The sequence below is a fragment of the Copadichromis virginalis genome, linkage group LG18, assembly GCF_057382275.1.
Source record: "Copadichromis virginalis isolate Kocher_CV1m ecotype Utaka linkage group LG18, C_Virginalis_male_GT1.1, whole genome shotgun sequence".
Classification (NCBI taxonomy): domain Eukaryota; kingdom Metazoa; phylum Chordata; class Actinopteri; order Cichliformes; family Cichlidae; genus Copadichromis; species Copadichromis virginalis.
This window is the reverse complement of record NC_140635.1, coordinates 28612182-28628998: the sequence shown is the minus strand read 5'-3', so window position 1 is coordinate 28628998 and position 16817 is coordinate 28612182. Positions and strand designations below refer to the sequence as shown.

Here is a 16817-nt window from a genome sequence, read left to right as displayed (position 1 = left end):
TGCCACAACAGTGTTATTATCAGCATTCTTGTTATCAATTAAGCCCTATTGTACGCAACAGGGTGTGGGGAGTCCACCATTGTGGCTGTGCTGGGTCTTCAAGAGGCTAATCTTTCCTGACAGTCAGAAGTTGTTCCTTAAATCATCAGGAAATCGCTATTAAAGTTTCATGGGTTTAAAGTCATGACAGTATACTTGGCTGATTGCTCACAGGCGTCAGCCCGTTCAGCTCTGATAAGGAATTCCCTGCTAACCAGTCACAGTTAAGAATGGAAAGCCTTGTAAAAGCTTCATCACGACAGTGCTGCATGGCTCTGGGTAACCTCCCACAGATGGGCAGTGCAGCAATGCTTATGTAATTTAATGGGGTGTGGCTTAATTGTCTTCAAACCTGGCTGCTTATGACGTCAGAAAGAAAGGTGAACTTCTGGTCTCTAGTTATCAGCCTGATCTTTGACTATTTTCCTAATGACACGATGGAACTGACGCACTGAGACGATCATATCAGGAAGGTTTCATTTTAAATGAAAATCTGTTCCTCATACATATAAAATAAAGGTGGGGTTTTTAACTATAAAATGCCTTGAGTCTAGGTTTTTATTGCTGCTGTGGTTCGGTATTTGCACTGGTTTGTGGTGACTTTGACTTTGTTTGCAGACTATTTGCATTTACTGCAATGACATTATGGTCCTGAGGCTATGGGGCAAAAGGTAGAGGTGCTGTAGGTCAAAGATGGCAGTGTGCATGTGTGAAAAAGAGCCCAGCAACAATATCAAGAGAAATAGATTTTTCAGACCTATTTAAGCCTGATATTTGTTTTTCTTTCTGTCCTCGTGGTGACGAGTTAGGAAGGTGTTTAACCTTTACATACTGTTCATACTTCATGCTTTCACAGTATTGGCCAAGAACTCCTTCACAGACACTCCCTCAGTGCTGACCCGTAAATCTGACCTACAGATTTCTTAGAATGTATAAATAGTCTGACATAAATGAATGGATGATTAATTTAAGTTTCAGAGAGAATACAGGGTGGATTTTCTAGGATTTATAACACTCATTTTTCTGTGAATAACATCCATTTTCACACAATTTCATGCCCCGTTTAAAACATAAAAACATACAAGAAAGGATTTAAAATAAATTCTATTAAAAGGAAAAAGTGTTGGGATTTAATAGACACCCATGTATAACCCTCTCATTAGCCGCTGTCTTCATTGTTAAATGATAGAAAGCCCACATTTATTATCAACATTACCAGCTAGTCTACAAACTACTAGCACTTTCCAAGCAGTAGTGAGGAAACCTTGTGTGTCAAAACAACTCAAATGTGATCCAAACAGGACACAAAGGTTAACGTGGAACGATCATAAAGATTTCAGACTATATTTACATAGAAGCGGATTCCACTAAAGCGGCTTTGCATGATCTATAATTCAAAATAATCCTTGACTTTTTATTGGGCCCTCTCAGGTCATTCTCTCTCTCATGTTTGGTCTCTGCCCCCTTCCTTCAAGCCAAGTTTCTTCTGAGTAAAATAAAAGTAAATCATATAGATGTCATCCTGCCATACCTGCCTAGATCCCCTTCAAGTTATTCACAGATCCCGCACTGTCCCACTGTCACCCTTTGTCACATTTAGTGTTTTTATATTTTTTATTTATTATTACTCTAATTATCATCACTAATACAGGATTTTTCTCTCGGAAACTCACTCCGATAGTCAAGCTTTCATTTTCTTTCCAGTGTTTCAGGGAAATATGCAAATTTGAACAAATGTTACACTTACCACGAGCATGTTGTCTATTTTACCTCATGGAACACATTTAAACGTTAAAACAAACAAACAAAAAAGCCCACAACCCCCCTCAGTTTCATAAAGGCCATATTCAACCCAAGGAAAGGGTGTGGGCTATACACTATCAGTAGTTTATGAAGGCAGGGTAATCAATTGTTGCATGGTGGTGAACTACAGTGGACAAAGTCTTATCTTTGAGCTGTTGCAGTACGTTTATCACAAATTAAGACACTCCTTGGCAATTTAAAAAAAATAAAAAATAAAAATCTGTGTCGTTTGCTGTATAAACTAAACAGAAGCAGGCAGTGCCTGTGTGCTAATGGTGATATATTAATGGACCCTAAAATAGCAGCTGATTAATGTCTGACTAGAAGTTCCTTTCCTTAGTTACAACCATTAATTTAAATAAAATAAAAAAAGCAGGCATGATAAAAGTAATTTACAGACAACAAAACACAGTTTAGATTTCATGTCTGTATTTTCCTAAACACAATCAAATATATTGCACTGGAGGAAGTACAGAGCATATCATGACTGCACAGTGAATACTGACCAGACGTTACATGTGACAATATAACCAGAGACCCAAATAAACTGGATTTTAATGTTTGCCTCATTTAAATGTGACAAGAAACTTTGTCAGACATCTTACTTCTTCAACACAGTGGCTTGTACTGGCTTTGTACCCATGGATTTAAAATTAAAGTACTGTCTGTACATGTAAAACTAAACACTTCTATTTAAAAAGACAGCTGTTAGATCTGTCAAAAAAAAAATAAAAAAATGGATTTGACAGACGAGAAAGTGTGCAGATACAGCAGCTAATCACACAGTTCAATCAAAATCAGGTGTGAGAACTAAATTGAGGCACAAGGACTGAGTCAAAGAAAAAGTGGGGCCACACTCCATTTAAAAATGTGTAGTTGCTCCAGAGTTCAGTCCCAGTTCGATCAAATTAAATTGAGCGGATAAAAGGAAGGCTGACATTCTTAAATATCAATGAGGTACATTAATCATTTGTGCTGACCAAATCAAATGTCAGCATAAAAACACAACCACACATGAGCAAACATATAATTCATTAAGACCTCGAGGCAGTCAACATCTTTAGCAGCAATTCACACGTGGGTCATCCCTGTGTTTTGCAGTAAAAACAAAGAGTTGGTAAGCTTTGGCCTGACTAAAGAAAAGCTTAGTCTAATCATATCGCTCCAGTCCAAAAACAACAAGAACTTTCTTTGGATTGGAGCAATACGTTTGCTCCTATTTCACAAAGTAGAGCAAAGAAAAGTCCTGTGAGCTTTACTTAATGACTGAGACATTACACAACATCAGAAGAATCCAAAGAAAACTTCTCAGCTTTTCTTTTTTTTGTTGTTACATGTGAATATTAGTGTACATGTTCTGATAATATGAATTAATCAAGGTGTCACACCTTGCTATCACAGCTGCATTTGACCTGTGAAGCTTCACTGTGGCAACAAGTTAAAACAACCAGAGCAGGTCACAAGTCACTGGTGTGGCAAATATAATGCCTAGCAAAACACAAACCATCGTTTCTTCTCAAACATCAGGAAGCCGCTCATCAACATTCAAATAAAAATGGTTAAAAATCAGATTTCTCATATTAGAATGTGTATAGCAGTTATAGTCACACCAAACCATCAACAGCAAAATAGAACTCACTGCTGCCTTGATTCTTTCAGCGTCAGACCTGAGTCAGAGCTCAATTTGGAATCTTAAATTGCAAAAAATAATATTGAATTAATTCAGATTTAAAGCCACGTAGTATGTCTACCATAGATTTTGAACTTCTTCCATTGATTCCACAAAGGAACGGAGCCACAGGACAGCTGTAAGCAAAGTCCCGTATGACAACAGGTTAAAAATATTACATCCTATAACATAGACCACATGCATACATTCAAGGTATTTGCATTAAGTTTGCAAAAGTATGGGGGGGAAAAAACAAAAAAAAAAAAAACACAACTGGAGAAGATTGAAATTAAAATCGGACTCAGATCTGACTGAATTATTGCTTCCACGTTACACTCTATAAAATGTTATTCCTAGCAACCAACAGAAGAAAATGTTCCTGACTTCCATTCAAGTGTTTGTACGTTTATGATGCGCTGTCTTCGGGTCTCTTGAGCACTGCGCTGTATTTCAGAGGCGCATCATCCGACTTGAGCTGCACCTCCACTAAAGTGAAGACGGAAATGACCTGAACAGACAAGAAATTCTGATTTATTCATTCCACTCCGTCAACTGGCTTCAAAGACATTTTGTAATCATGCAAACCAAAATTTGTTACACTACTCTACTAGTCTACAAAAACAAATAAATGTGGGGTGCTTAACAGTGCTTTGGCATTTATTCTCCTGAGTACACAAAGTCACAGGCTCATGTTTGTGGCTCTCACCTGCTCTACAGGCGGATCCTCCGGGGACTCTGCAGTCCACAGCAGTGTCAGCTCGGATTTCTTCCCCACCTTACGATGGCGGAATGCGTCCAAGCCAGTGATAGACTAAAGTTGGAAACAAACAGTTCTCAGCTGTTTCTAATAAAGTAATAAAGTGACAGTTCTGTTTTGCTCTGTCTCTCATACGACAGTCTCATTTCTTTCTCCCGAGTGAGATATGAGTGTTGAGCAAAGGCATGGTAAGAACTGCAAAGAACTGAAAGTTATATACAGTCAAAAGCATAATCTCTTAATTACTAAAAAGTAAAAAATTAAGACTTGGGAATAAATTGGTATCTTTGATGAAAAACAAAAAACAAAATCACATTGTAAAACCCATTGTTGGAGCTGACCTTGCAATAGATGCGTTTCTGAACTCCATATCGGAGCACCAGCACATCAAAGGACTGATCCAGCACCCCCATCACCATGGCCTCAGAGTCCAGTGGGCCAGACTCCTGCAAAAACATGTGTGGTGGATGCAAATACAAAGAATCTTTAGCCTAAGAAACTAGCCTTAAGAAAATAAGTCTCAACTCGTTTCACATTTTAGGAATCTAGCTGAAGACAGGTAATATAAAAAAAAAAAAAAAAAAAAAACCCCAAACATTTGGAAATAAACACTGGTTTGGGTTATGGTTTACTACTTTTTTTTCCTGTTAAGATGTTAAAAATCTACAACACTTCTTGCCTCCACCAGGACAGATATATAAAGATATGTAATGAACTCTGCTCTAAATCTGCTCCTGTGTTGTGATGTTCTTATCTTTGACCTTTTGAATTTGAGCAGTAATGGTGAATGGGCTGGTTTCTAGCCTTCATACATCATGCCTCATTTATACAAGCACTTGTTTTCTATTCTGAGTGCTTGCCAATATTCACACACCTTCACTTTCCAATAAACACACTGGGAACAACTCAGAATTCAGCATCTTGTCCAAGGAACCAAACCACCAACCCAGCTCTACTTCCTGAGCCAAGCAAGCCCCTTTATCATTTCATTTTGCTGTGGTCCCTCGTTTATCGAGGGAGTTGCGTTCTAAAAATAACCTGCGATAGGTGAAATCTGCGAAGTAGCCAGCTTTAGTTTTTACAGTTATTAGAGATGTTTTAAGGCTGTAAAACCCCCCACGACACACTTTACACACTTTTCTTAGACAGGCATAAACATTTTCACACGTTTCTTTTTTAAAACACTCTCGTAGTTCAAACCTTCGTATAAAAATAAGTCCAGTATTATAGAATGAAACCAAAGATCAAACCCTGTTTTCAGGTCCAGAACATGGGAATAGAGCAGCTGCGAGAGAATTCAACATTAATGAATCAATGGTACCGAAGTGGAGGAAGCAAGAAGAATGAGTTGAGTAAAGTTTGACTTATCTGACTGTTTTATTTCACTTAATGCGTCTTATAATCTTAAAAAAAATACAGTAATTTCTACCTTCCTTTAGCATATCCAGAAGTTCAACTTTTTGTGCGATGGTTAGCATCTTCCTCTGCCTTTGACGGTGCATAACATTTTATCTACATTGTTGTGTTTGTCGGGGAGAAAACTTACAAACATACAGTACAGCACTTCAGAGTCACACTGCTAGCGATCGAAGATTTATGTAAATTTGACAAGCTGATAGCATAGCAAGCATGCAAAATTGCACACCAAAAAAAAAAAAAATCTGAAAAACAGCGAGGCCGCGAAAGGTGAACCCCATTATAGCGAGGGACCGTTGTATACTGTTGAACACTTTTGTGAATTTCTTTTTTCATAACTGATGTTTACGCCTATAATCTTGATACTGTGTTTATTAGAGTTGGAAAAAACACCAATAGAGTTGTGATCTGGTTACTCACCTTCACAAAGACTCCAAAGAAGAGCTCTGAGCTGAGCTCCTGGACTTTCTTGGACAAAGCCTTCTTGTCGTTACAGTGTGACGCTTGTTTCTCTACCTCCGCTGTTGACAGGCTGATTCGAGGCCCACATTCTGTATACAAATATTCAGCGGAGACATGAGTATCAGAATTAATGGACACAAATTTAAGTGACACTGATTTTCTCGCTCAGTGCAATTACATGCTCGTGTGTATAGAGATATACATGCTTTGTTACAGCACTTTAATCAATGAAAGGTGTTTAAATGTGCTTTATAAATACATTTTACTTATTTAGTAAAAAAACCAAAAGGAAAGAACAAACAATACATTGACTGAGAGCGATGTTTGAGGCTCTTTTGTGCCTTTCTCCTCACTGTCAACCAGAAATGTCACACAATAGAAATTCTGTCATTTGTCTGAAAGAGCCTTTTGTGGAAAAGAGACAGACTTAGTGAAGAAGCCAGCAGCCGGTGCACGATGATGTCAGCATAGCGCCTGATGGGTGATGTGAAGTGTGTGTAGAGAGGAACGTTGAGGGCGTAGTGCTTAAAATTCTGCTCCTCCTTCACGACTCCTGTACAAAAGTACAACGCCATCTGAGATAGACAAATGAACCAGGTTAAAGATAAACACTACAAAACTAATACAAACAGGGTTTTTTTTTTTTACTGCTCTAAATCATACTAGTACTAACTATGAGTACTAACTTGCATTGGTCTGGAGCACATGTGGGTGAGGACTTCTTTTCTGGCACTTGTGTACTCGTCATCACCAAAAGCAGTATTGAGACTCTTCTGCATGTTAAACAAGAAGAAAGAAGGTTTTCAATTTACTCCAACCGAACTTCAAACCCTGAATGCAATTGGATACCAATGCATTATGAGTACTGACGTGTAATAATCCGGCAGAAGACAGGTCGATTTTGATTCCCAGCTGGTCACACAACTCTTGCAGCTCATCCATCATCTTGGCTTTGGGTGGAGGGTGGCGCCTGAGCAAGGCCAACTCGGGGAATTTGCGGTAAATGTGGTTGGCTGTGGCAATGTTAGCAAGCAGCATGAACTCCTCCACCAACCTGGAGAACAGGTTTTATTAATGAGAGATTAACAGTCAAAGGAGGAGAAAAGACTGTGATAGGACTGAGATTTTAAAACAGCACAGAGACAAAAAAACAAAACCCCAACAAAACCCATCTGTCATTAAATTTACTGACAGATTATTCAGGCACTGATTAAAAAGAAAAGTCCTTTTTACTCACTTGTTACTGTCTCTGTATTGGTAAATATAACAACCTTGAGGCATCATTGTCTCTTTGTCCAGAGTGAAAGAAAGCTTCAGCTGAAACCATTAAACATAAAATACACTTCAGTACAAGAAACTGCAGTAATTTAAGATTGAAGCCAGTTCCTTTGGCCCAGAATAAAACATTGTATATACACAAACATATTTTCCAAACATCCACTAAGCGTAACAGTAAGGACAACAGTATTTCCTCTCATAATCCAAAGAACAAACCAACACTAACCTGATCGAGTCTGAGCGCTCCTCCTAAGAAACGTTGAGCTCTGAGGTTCTTGGCAATAGTGTGAAGGTTGAGCACTGCTTGGTGGACCTCATCAATAGGGTGCATGGGGTCCACGGGTGGCAGCTCCTCAGCAGAGAACATCTTCTCAGGGGCCTCGATCATGCTCTGAGCATGGTCGTAACTCAGCTTCACACAAGAGCGGATGATTGAGCGGCCAAACCACTCATTCAAAATCTGACAAGTAAGGCGGAAACAAACAGATGGGCCAATGGAAAAAAAACAACACAACATCAGATGCATTTATATCAGTTTATATACCTTTCCCTCGGGTGTGAGTGTCCAAATAACGGAGAAAGTGAGTCGGTCGACGAGAGGGTTCAAGCTGCACAACTCCTCACACAGCAACCGAGGCAACATGGGGATCACCTGGAGAGTGACGAGACAGACACTGAGGGCTGAGAACTTAAAAAAGTTACAGTTTAAATGAACCCCTGACAACTGAGAATTAATGACACGGGGAAAAAAGCCTCGGGGAGTACGTACCTTCTGAACCAGGTAGACACTAGTTGCTCTCTGGCTGGCAATGACATCCAAAGAGTTTCCTTCCTCCACAAAATAACTCACATCAGCAATGTGAACTCCCACCTCAAAGTTGCCTGCCACAGACAGAAAAATTAGGACAACAGACTGTATAATAGAAGGTGCACGTAGTTATTGTACGGTTTCAATTCAATGTATTATTACAATGCTTGTTCACAAAAGAACACCTATGTCAAGTTGTACTATACTGTAAAAATAAAGATCTTACAATATCAAAGAGATTTCCAATGAGCAAGCACTTGACAGTTGGAAAAACTCCCTTCTAACAGGAGAAGACCTCCTAAAGTACCAGGCTCAGGGTGTGTAAGTCATCTGCTGTAATTGGTTGGAGGTGAGAAGGAAGGTCACAGAAATACACAGTCCCATTGTATACCAGTGACAAACTTCAGTCAGAAGTTTGGCCCACCATAAAACCTTGCTTTATCCACCTTCTTTATTTAAATGGGGACCATATTTACTAAAATAATAGTTTCTATTAAAGTTATTTTTTTAATTATTTATTTAAAAAAAATAAAAATAATCTGGTTGGAAGCAAAGGAACCGCCGCCTAGTGGCCATTAGCAAGAATGCAGGTTTAAGGCATTTCTGGATTGGCTTCCCTTTTCAGAGGCAGAAGCTACATCCATCTTTTATGTACAGGTTATGGATAGAATAGGATACTTATGACCAATGATAATCACTGACCATCGTTTTTTTTTCTTATTTAGCGCTTTTCTACTTAGAGGACTCAAAGCGATTTATACAACTTGCCTCATTCACACAAGCACTTTTTTCTATGGTTTTCCTATGAAAGTGCTTTCTATTTAACATTCATACTCCAATGAATGCATCACAGAGCAACTGTTTTAGTATCTTGCCCAAAGATATTTGGCATGCAGACTGGAGCAGCCACCAACCTTCCAATTAGTAGATGACCTGCTCTACCTTCTGAGCTATATCCACCCCTGTCAGACATCATCACTCTCACTGAGCATTAGCAATTTACCATCTGGCAGCTGTTTACAGGACAGGGCATCATCCAGATCTCTGGCAGTTGCTGGGTCAATTGTGAAGATGCACTCATTCCTAAACATCACAAACATTGAATTATGAAATAATCAGCAAAAGGCTGACAGAAAAACAGATGCAGATGCATAAAATACAGAAAGAAAAAAAGAAAAAAGAAAAACGACAAATGTATTTGGGCTTCAAAGTCTTACCTCAGGTCTCTTCTCTTTCTCATCTCTTCAGGTGGGATGGTCCAGGGCAGATTCTTGGGAAGACAGTCCAACACCTCGTCTGAGAACTCAGAAAAATCAACCTCATACTCTATCAAGATGCCTTCCGTCTCCGGCTCAATTTCTCCAGCCTGTCCCAGTGACTTGGCTAGTCGACTGTAGGAAAAGATTTAGTGTGTCAGCAGAGTTCTCAAACCAGAGTTAACAGTTCCCCGGGTTATTCGACTATAGCACTTACCCCTCTGCAAAATTGCTGTCTGCTGCCCAGTCTGTGATCCGACAGATGAACAAGGTGTTCTTGTAGTCACCCGGACGGGAACTAAAATCTTCAGGGCAATCAGCAAGGGGAACATTAATCCGTGGCACCCGGTGGTCCACAGGGGAGAACAAGGCAAAGGGCTTGTCTGGCAAGTGCTTCAGGAAGCCAGTGGCAGCTCTTGAGTGTTTCTTTTCAACAATGTAAACCACCTAGTAGAAAGATTGCAAGGGAAGCGATCGCTTTGAAAGCGGTCCTTTACTTGAGAAGTGACAAATCACTGCTAAAGGAAAACTAGAACTTATGGCCCATTTAGAATATTGTTACTGCAGTAACTTAGCATAGGATTGGAGTAGCTTTAGAAAAGATTTACACGAGTTAGGCAAATGATACAATTCTGGTGGAAACTTGTAACTCATACAACGTAGTCCTGTAGAGCCCTGTAATTGCTTTATCTCAAGCAGGAGGAAAAAAAAAAAAACAAAAAAAAAAAAAAAAAACACTGCATTAAGATGATTTTTTTCCCCTTTTAAATGTTTTGTTTGTGAAAAGGAAGAGAAATTGTTAGTTTAAAAATTCAATGCAACAGATGTGATGGAAACTCACTTTAGCTGTCTTTTGGAGTATCTCCCCATTGGAACGTGGTGTTGATGGTTCTCCCAGACGTTCTCCTAATTCCATCACATCAAGAGAAATATTAACAGGTATTAGTTGTACTTTACAGACTTTTGTTGTTATACACAAACTCAATTTAGACCAATAAATAATGGTCTAACTTGGGTTTCACGTCGAGGTCTCGTTTTTCTGCTTTTTGAATGCTACGCTCCATTTGATCCTGCCTTTGAAGTAATAAATAATCTTACTAATGTCATGTAGGGTAAGCGTTGGTGTGTTGTAGAAGTTATGTGCAACCACTCCATGCATGAATGCAAATACAGACAAATGAGAAGGGTTGGTTCATGAATGCAACAAGCTGCTGGAAATCTACTGATATGTTAGCAATTATGTCAACATGAAAGCATGGCTCCATCCTTCCCTCACTTCAGGCTACTGGTGGTGGTGGTGGTGTAACGGCAGGGGGAGCATTTTTTCGGCGCTTTTTTGGAGACTGTAGTGAAACCCGAGCATGTTTTAATTGCCTCAGCCTACATGAGTATTGTTGGTGACCGTGTCCATCTCTTTATAACCTCAGTTTATCCATCTTCTATGTAATGAAGCTCAAATTGAGTCGAACCTGGTATAAATAAGGTGGAACTTATGACGTGTACAGTTGAATTGCTTTACAACAGAATAAGTGCAATGTGTGATACAGCAGCTATTAATTATAATTATTTGCAGTGACCAGTGTATTTATACTACCTGATATATTCTGATATTTGTTGTTTTGTTCATCCCGGTCGCTGCACTGCTCTTCCACACTAACAGCAGAACTGGGAGTGCTCTTTGTCTTCTTTGCAGCTGTTTGCACAGTGGGTGTGTCTGACTCGCTGGCACCCTCACAGTCAGTATCTGACCTCACAACCTTCCAAAAAACAAACAAAAAAAAACCCTCAAACAAACAGACAAACCCGCCCCCCAAAACCCCCCCAACCCATAAATAAAAACATGCAAAATAAAAAAATATTAAAACTTAGTACAAGTGTGTATAAAACAAAAAACTGAGTTAATGCAAACATATAACGTATAAAGACAGTACATAGTCAGACCCCGCCCACACCAGTAGAACAACAATTCAATACTTGACTTCATTTTGTTCAAAGATGCTTCTCTCTCAATTATGTCTGGCACCAAAAAACTTTCGCTGAAAAGCATCAACAAAAGTTTTTATGTACCTCCTAAAATCTGAGTGTTTCATAAGAAAAAAAAAAACTTGAATTCTGCACATATACGTCACCAGAAATATTATTCGTTTACCTTCCACTGCTCCCGAGGCAGTACTTGCACAACTACTATGTCTCCATTCAGTGCTCGGTTGCGAGCAACAATTCCATCTAAGAATATATCCCGTGTATCATCCTGTGAACAGAAAAAGAAATATTTTGAATTAAACAAGGTCACTGAGGCAGCAAAACATGATGTGTCAAATTCATTCTGTTTGATGGGAGGCCACGCCAACTTACAGGAGACGGAATGAAAGCTTCATTGTACTTCTTGGGGTTTATTCTGAGCTGACCCTAAAGACAAAGAAAAAAGTAACCAAACCATTTTTTTCAGATAACCACTGCTTCAACAATGTCATTTCTGCACTGAGCGTTTGATTTAGGAACCTGATCAAAATGCATTTATAAAATTGAAAATAAAATGATGAAACTTCTGTCTGTATCACTTGACTATTACCGAGTAAGATCATCAATACTGAAAGAAATTAACTTCCAACTCATGCTTATACCTGAATAAGTTCTCCTCTTTTAAGACCATGGGAAACCTCCTCAGAGGTCATGTAAGCATCAAACACTTGCTTCTTTGATCCTCTGCCTCCTTTGTTCTTACCCTTGTCAGCAGGAGAATTGGCATTTGAAGCTGAAAAACAAACAGTTCTGTAATTAAAGCCACTATTAATTTAAATGATCATAAAGTACAATCCCTACAATGGTAAGCCACAACTCACCTCTGGGCTGCTTTATGTTTTTATCACGACCATGAGGAGGCTTGGGACTTAACATCTGAACATCAACTCCACACTTTGATGTTCCTTCTCTAATCTTCTCATCTTCTGGGTGCTTTGGCAGATTTTTTTTCTTTGACTTCTTAGGAGACTGAAGACGTCCACCAGGCTGATCGGCCTCTTTTGAGACGACATCTCTGTTCGAATCCTTGTTTTTTCGCTGTTGCTTCTGGTGTTTCTTTGCATCATTTGGTTTTAAAGAACCCAGCTCCTCCCCAGACTCAACGTCTCCGTCGTGGCTTGTGGCGGTATCTCTTCTCTGCCCCCTCCGCTGCCCATCAAACACACCTTGCCTCCTCTCGCAGTCTTGCTGAACATTGCGAGTGTTTAGTTTCTCCATGTACAAAGACAATGAACTCTCTCCTCCTTTACTTTTCACAGAGGAAGGGGAGAAGTCACTTGAGTCAGAGAAATCATTAAACACTTGGTCCCTTTGTCGTGCTGGTATGCTGACCCTGTCACTTTGGGCTTTGAGCTGTGGGCTTGGCCCGTTGTCTTCTCTCTGAGAGGACGAATCCTTTGCATATTGTTCTAGATACAAACTGAACTTGCTGCTGCGGTGCTGACTAAGAAGCCTGGCATAGGCATCTTTCTGAGGAGGCCTGCTTGACTGATTCTGGCTGTGCTTTGGCTCTCGATTCACGTTAGCCTTCTTAGCCTTCCGAGGGGAATCCATCAGTCCCTGTAAATAAAGAAAAGTACACACTGAAGCCAACACACACGCTCACAACGCAGCTTTTATTAGAGAACAACCATCGGTATAATTCAAAGTGTGACTAAAAGAGGAGGTTGTTATACAACGACAGACTCCCCAACTCGGTAGTTGTTTTGGAGTCCATATATAATGAATTAACTTTATACAGTTACTTTATCGTTAATATTAATACGCTATAAACAGTGTTACAAACAGAGACACGGCTGGAAATTAAAAAAATAATGTTAGTTAACCATAATAAGCTAGAAACATCTGTATTCTGCCACTGTCTTCGGTATTTACGTGTTGATAATCTCTGCCCTAAGCAAACCTAAACAAGCCCATAACAGTTGACTCACGCTAGCTAACAGTTGTTGACGCCGCCTGGTTAGCATCAGCTAGCTCGCGACTTCCAACGGCAGGTGTCGGTTTAAGCGCTTTTTAGTGGGACCGACCGCGACAGTTATCACGACAAACGAGTGGGACATGGACATAAAGAGTGTCAAACTGGAAATCTTAAACATTACCTCTTTCACCACGACGAAATCAATGTAACGTCTCCCAAAGCAAAAGGCTAATTGATACGTTCACGTCCGCGCTCGTTATCAAAGGTTATTCTCACGCTGCCTTTGAGGGCTGTGGGAAATTTTGCTATTTGGGTCATTGTTAGCGAGTCTACGGGGGAATTTACAACAGCAAAAAAAAGAAAGAAAAAAGAAAAAAATTGTGGTAGCAATATAACCTTCAGGGGAAAGCTTTTTTAAAGCGTTGTTTTTGGGCAGAGTAGGTAAACTGTTACATTATTTGTTTATTAGTTCATTTTAAAGCAGTGATCAATGATTGTATGTAGGCACCTCAGTTTATGTCCCCTGAAATGAATGCTAATTCAGACAGGCAACAGACAAGTTCAATAAAATGGCTGCCAAGTACTGAGACTTAGTTATAAGAGTCTGCTGCAAATGGAATGATACTGAGGAAAAGGTGTGTACAAAATGTCCCATTTTTGTGCTAAGTAATAAGCTCAGCATATGTAGAAGTAATCCCCATGAGTCAAAGGTACAGTCCAAAAATAAAAACTTGTAACTTTAGGCCCAGTTTTATTTTTTAATTTGTCTTTTGGATTGGTGGAGTAAGTCAGGCCTGGAGCTGAATGTGAAAAAGACCGGGCAGATGGTCTGGACCTTTTCTAACACATAGGGGGAACTGGCTGAGGTGGTCATTTAGATTCACGAGGGAACCTGCTGGTAGATGAGTACGAGTATTAGGGCTCAGCCTTTGGTAAATAACTGAAATTCAACAGCAAAGCAGTCAGCAGTGGCTGAATCTCCTGGGAAAGCTCAATTATTTTTAACAAATCACCCTCGCTATATTCTGCTCCTCCTTCATAGAGAGCATTAGAAGGTTCTCCTTTATGTGTTGGTTGCACTCCCATCAGTCTTTATTACATGCATCAGTTGTAGAACACTGTCAAGGCCTGCTCTAAAACCACTGGACTCTCCAGTCAGTGTGAGCAGCAGATTATATGGCAGACCCCTCATGTACCCTGTGGCCTGTATTTAAGTGGCTCCCTTATGGGTGCTGTCTTCACTACTCACGCTGTAGGAGGGCAACCTTTGTTCCTGGGGCTGTCCAGCTCCTTAAGTCTTACTTATTGCTCACCTGCTCCTCATCCTCTTTCTTTACACACACACACTAACACATATATGATTACATATCTGGTACTTTACATGAAAATACATGTGCGTTTTCTTTCTAATTCTTTTTTACTCAATGATCAGAGAGATACATTTGAACTTCAGCCGGTTGTCTTGACCATGTCTGCATGTGTGTCATTCACTGAGCTGCTCTTGTGTGATTGGCTGATTAGATATTTGCAGTCATACGAACAGGCTGAAATGCTAAACAGTTAATTCTGGGAGAAGAAATCTAAGCGGGAGAGTTCAGCTCTCTCAATAGAAAACGTGGATGAAGCTGCACCTCCAGATGGCAGCAAAGACAAAACTTTACTGCCCAACCAAACAGGATCTGTGTGACAGTTGTGTAAACAAGTTAGATTGTGTAATGAAGATGACAAGGAAAAAAACAAAAAGTAAACCAAATTGTCAGGCACGTTTATGTGCATGTGAGTGTGTGTAATTTTACTGGATCACAGATCCAAGTAAGCTAAACTAAAGGCTGGAGAGTCTCTTCTTTCTCCCGACAAACTGATTTTCACACTTGTCTGTTCCCACTCGCTTTGCTTCCATAGTACAAGACAACTTATGAATGCTTTTTCCGAGTGCACGCACATACAATGTCCCTCAGCACAATTCCTCTAGGAGAGCATGTGGCTGCATCTTTTTGAGAAAACACAAGCTGGTGTGTGTGTGTATGTGTGTGTGTGCAGTTGGATGAGGCTTTCAGACGTCTGTGGGTAACAAGTAAATGAGGCTGTCATTTCTCAGCTTGATTTTTGCAGCACCTATACACGCTTCATCCTCAGTCCTGGATGCAGTTGAATCACTTTGGAGCGATGTGTGAGATCAGAGTATCTCTGACATATTTAAATGACGTTAGCAGAGCAGGGGTTACATCAAAAATGATATTTGTGCACAGCTTGGTTGCTTTTAACCTCACCCATAGCAGGCTTTATTGACAACATCACAATGCACACAATTTCTCACACACGCTTCTGGAAACATCTGGCCTGAAATCTGTGCACTATTGTGTTGATGGTGTGATATGAATTAATTAGGTTTCACCTTCTGCTGCACTGATAGACACAGTCAGGGGGTTTGAACAGGAACTTTAGTGCTGGATTTAATCTGCACAACACATAAAAAATAATACATAATAGTAGTGATAATAACACAACACTGCACCGATATGAGCAAAGGACCTCAGATGCATACACACATGCTCAAGAAGAGAGGCAACGTAATGAGCCTTGAGGAACGAAAGACATGCTGCATTTACCAACATCAACAGTGATGAACTGTTGGCAGACTCTTTCTTGTAACCTGCATTATTGTGTGTCTGATAAAAAAAACTGGAAAAACAAACACAGACATTATTTTACATTTTGTAAGACACAGTTTCACTACAAGATCGGGCCATTCATCTGGAACTTTGCACTGATATTTGCAGATGAAAATGGCTTCTTTCTTTCCCCCCCATCAGCATCACTTGAGAAATGGCAGCTTGTACCATGGGAAATTAATACAGTAGCACTTTTGGGCAGCCTTTTTCATCTTTATCAGGGAACCGCAGTTGATTTGGCAGTCAGAGTGGTGGCATTTAACTGTGACTGATTGTACTGAGCTGGAAGGGGATTCTGTACATGTATTATTTTAAGAGTGGACCTCTATTTGCCTAATTTCAATTTTAATGGCCAATTTTTTTTACACAGAGCCACTTGATTTTGGCAGAATTTTCTTTCCGATGGGCAGCAGAGCTCGACCCGCTTCACATAAAACCAAACACTGAAAGCAGTGGGAGTTTGTTTTCTTCTCTACACAAGTTCATCCTCATCACCCTGTGCTTTCACTATACCTCCACATGAGCTGAGGTCTCAAACCGTTTCCAATTTATAGAGTTTGTGACGTTCTCGACAGCTTCTACAGATACATCAGCACAGATGGAGAGATGTGACTGAAGGTGGAGCCTTAAATAGCAGGTGATGCTGGTGTGATAGCTAACTGCATCAGTGAAAGTACATCATTCACGCATACAGATTAGAATTATATGTAAACATGC

The 16817-nt window shown here is 39.9% G+C and overlaps 1 protein-coding gene across 3 annotated transcripts; it reads right to left on the bottom strand.

Moving 5' to 3' along the window:
- Nucleotides 1-2254: 2254 nt before the first annotated feature.
- On the bottom strand, nucleotides 2255-13729 carry dis3l2 (DIS3 like 3'-5' exoribonuclease 2). 3 transcript variants are annotated; one of them, XM_085438625.1, is made up of 21 exons: nucleotides 13610-13729; nucleotides 12332-13070; nucleotides 12113-12243; nucleotides 11844-11897; nucleotides 11638-11739; nucleotides 11083-11245; nucleotides 10330-10394; nucleotides 9706-9935; nucleotides 9450-9623; nucleotides 9236-9315; nucleotides 8194-8306; nucleotides 7969-8076; nucleotides 7651-7884; nucleotides 7384-7463; nucleotides 7017-7200; nucleotides 6833-6919; nucleotides 6574-6721; nucleotides 6105-6235; nucleotides 4610-4714; nucleotides 4218-4322; nucleotides 2255-4019 (listed from the first exon to the last, which is right to left on the bottom strand). In XM_085438625.1, exons 2-21 carry the CDS (start codon nucleotides 13062-13064, stop codon nucleotides 3918-3920), a joined length of 3129 nt encoding a protein of 1042 aa, XP_085294751.1. In that variant the 5' UTR covers nucleotides 13065-13070; nucleotides 13610-13729; the 3' UTR covers nucleotides 2255-3917. The 3 variants fall into 3 exon arrangements, with proteins under 3 accessions (XP_085294751.1, XP_085294748.1, XP_085294749.1); XM_085438622.1 differs by lacking the exon at nucleotides 13610-13729 and adding an exon at nucleotides 13442-13521; XM_085438623.1 differs by lacking the exon at nucleotides 13610-13729 and adding an exon at nucleotides 13337-13383.
- Between the last annotated feature and the right edge of the window lie 3088 nt (nucleotides 13730-16817).

Bases quoted from the DNA above. Each gene is read 5' to 3' on its own strand.
- dis3l2 (XM_085438622.1), bottom strand. From the start codon at position 13,477: ATGCTAACCAGGCGGCGTCAACAACTGTTAGCTAGC. The intron at 6,722-6,832 runs GTTAGTACTCAT...TGTCTATCTCAG, and splicing joins TGTGCTCCAGACCAATGCAA to ATGGCGTTGTACTTTTGTAC. The intron at 4,715-6,104 runs GTGAGTAACCAG...ATGTTTTTGCAG, and splicing joins TCTTTGGAGTCTTTGTGAAG to GAGTCTGGCCCACTGGACTC.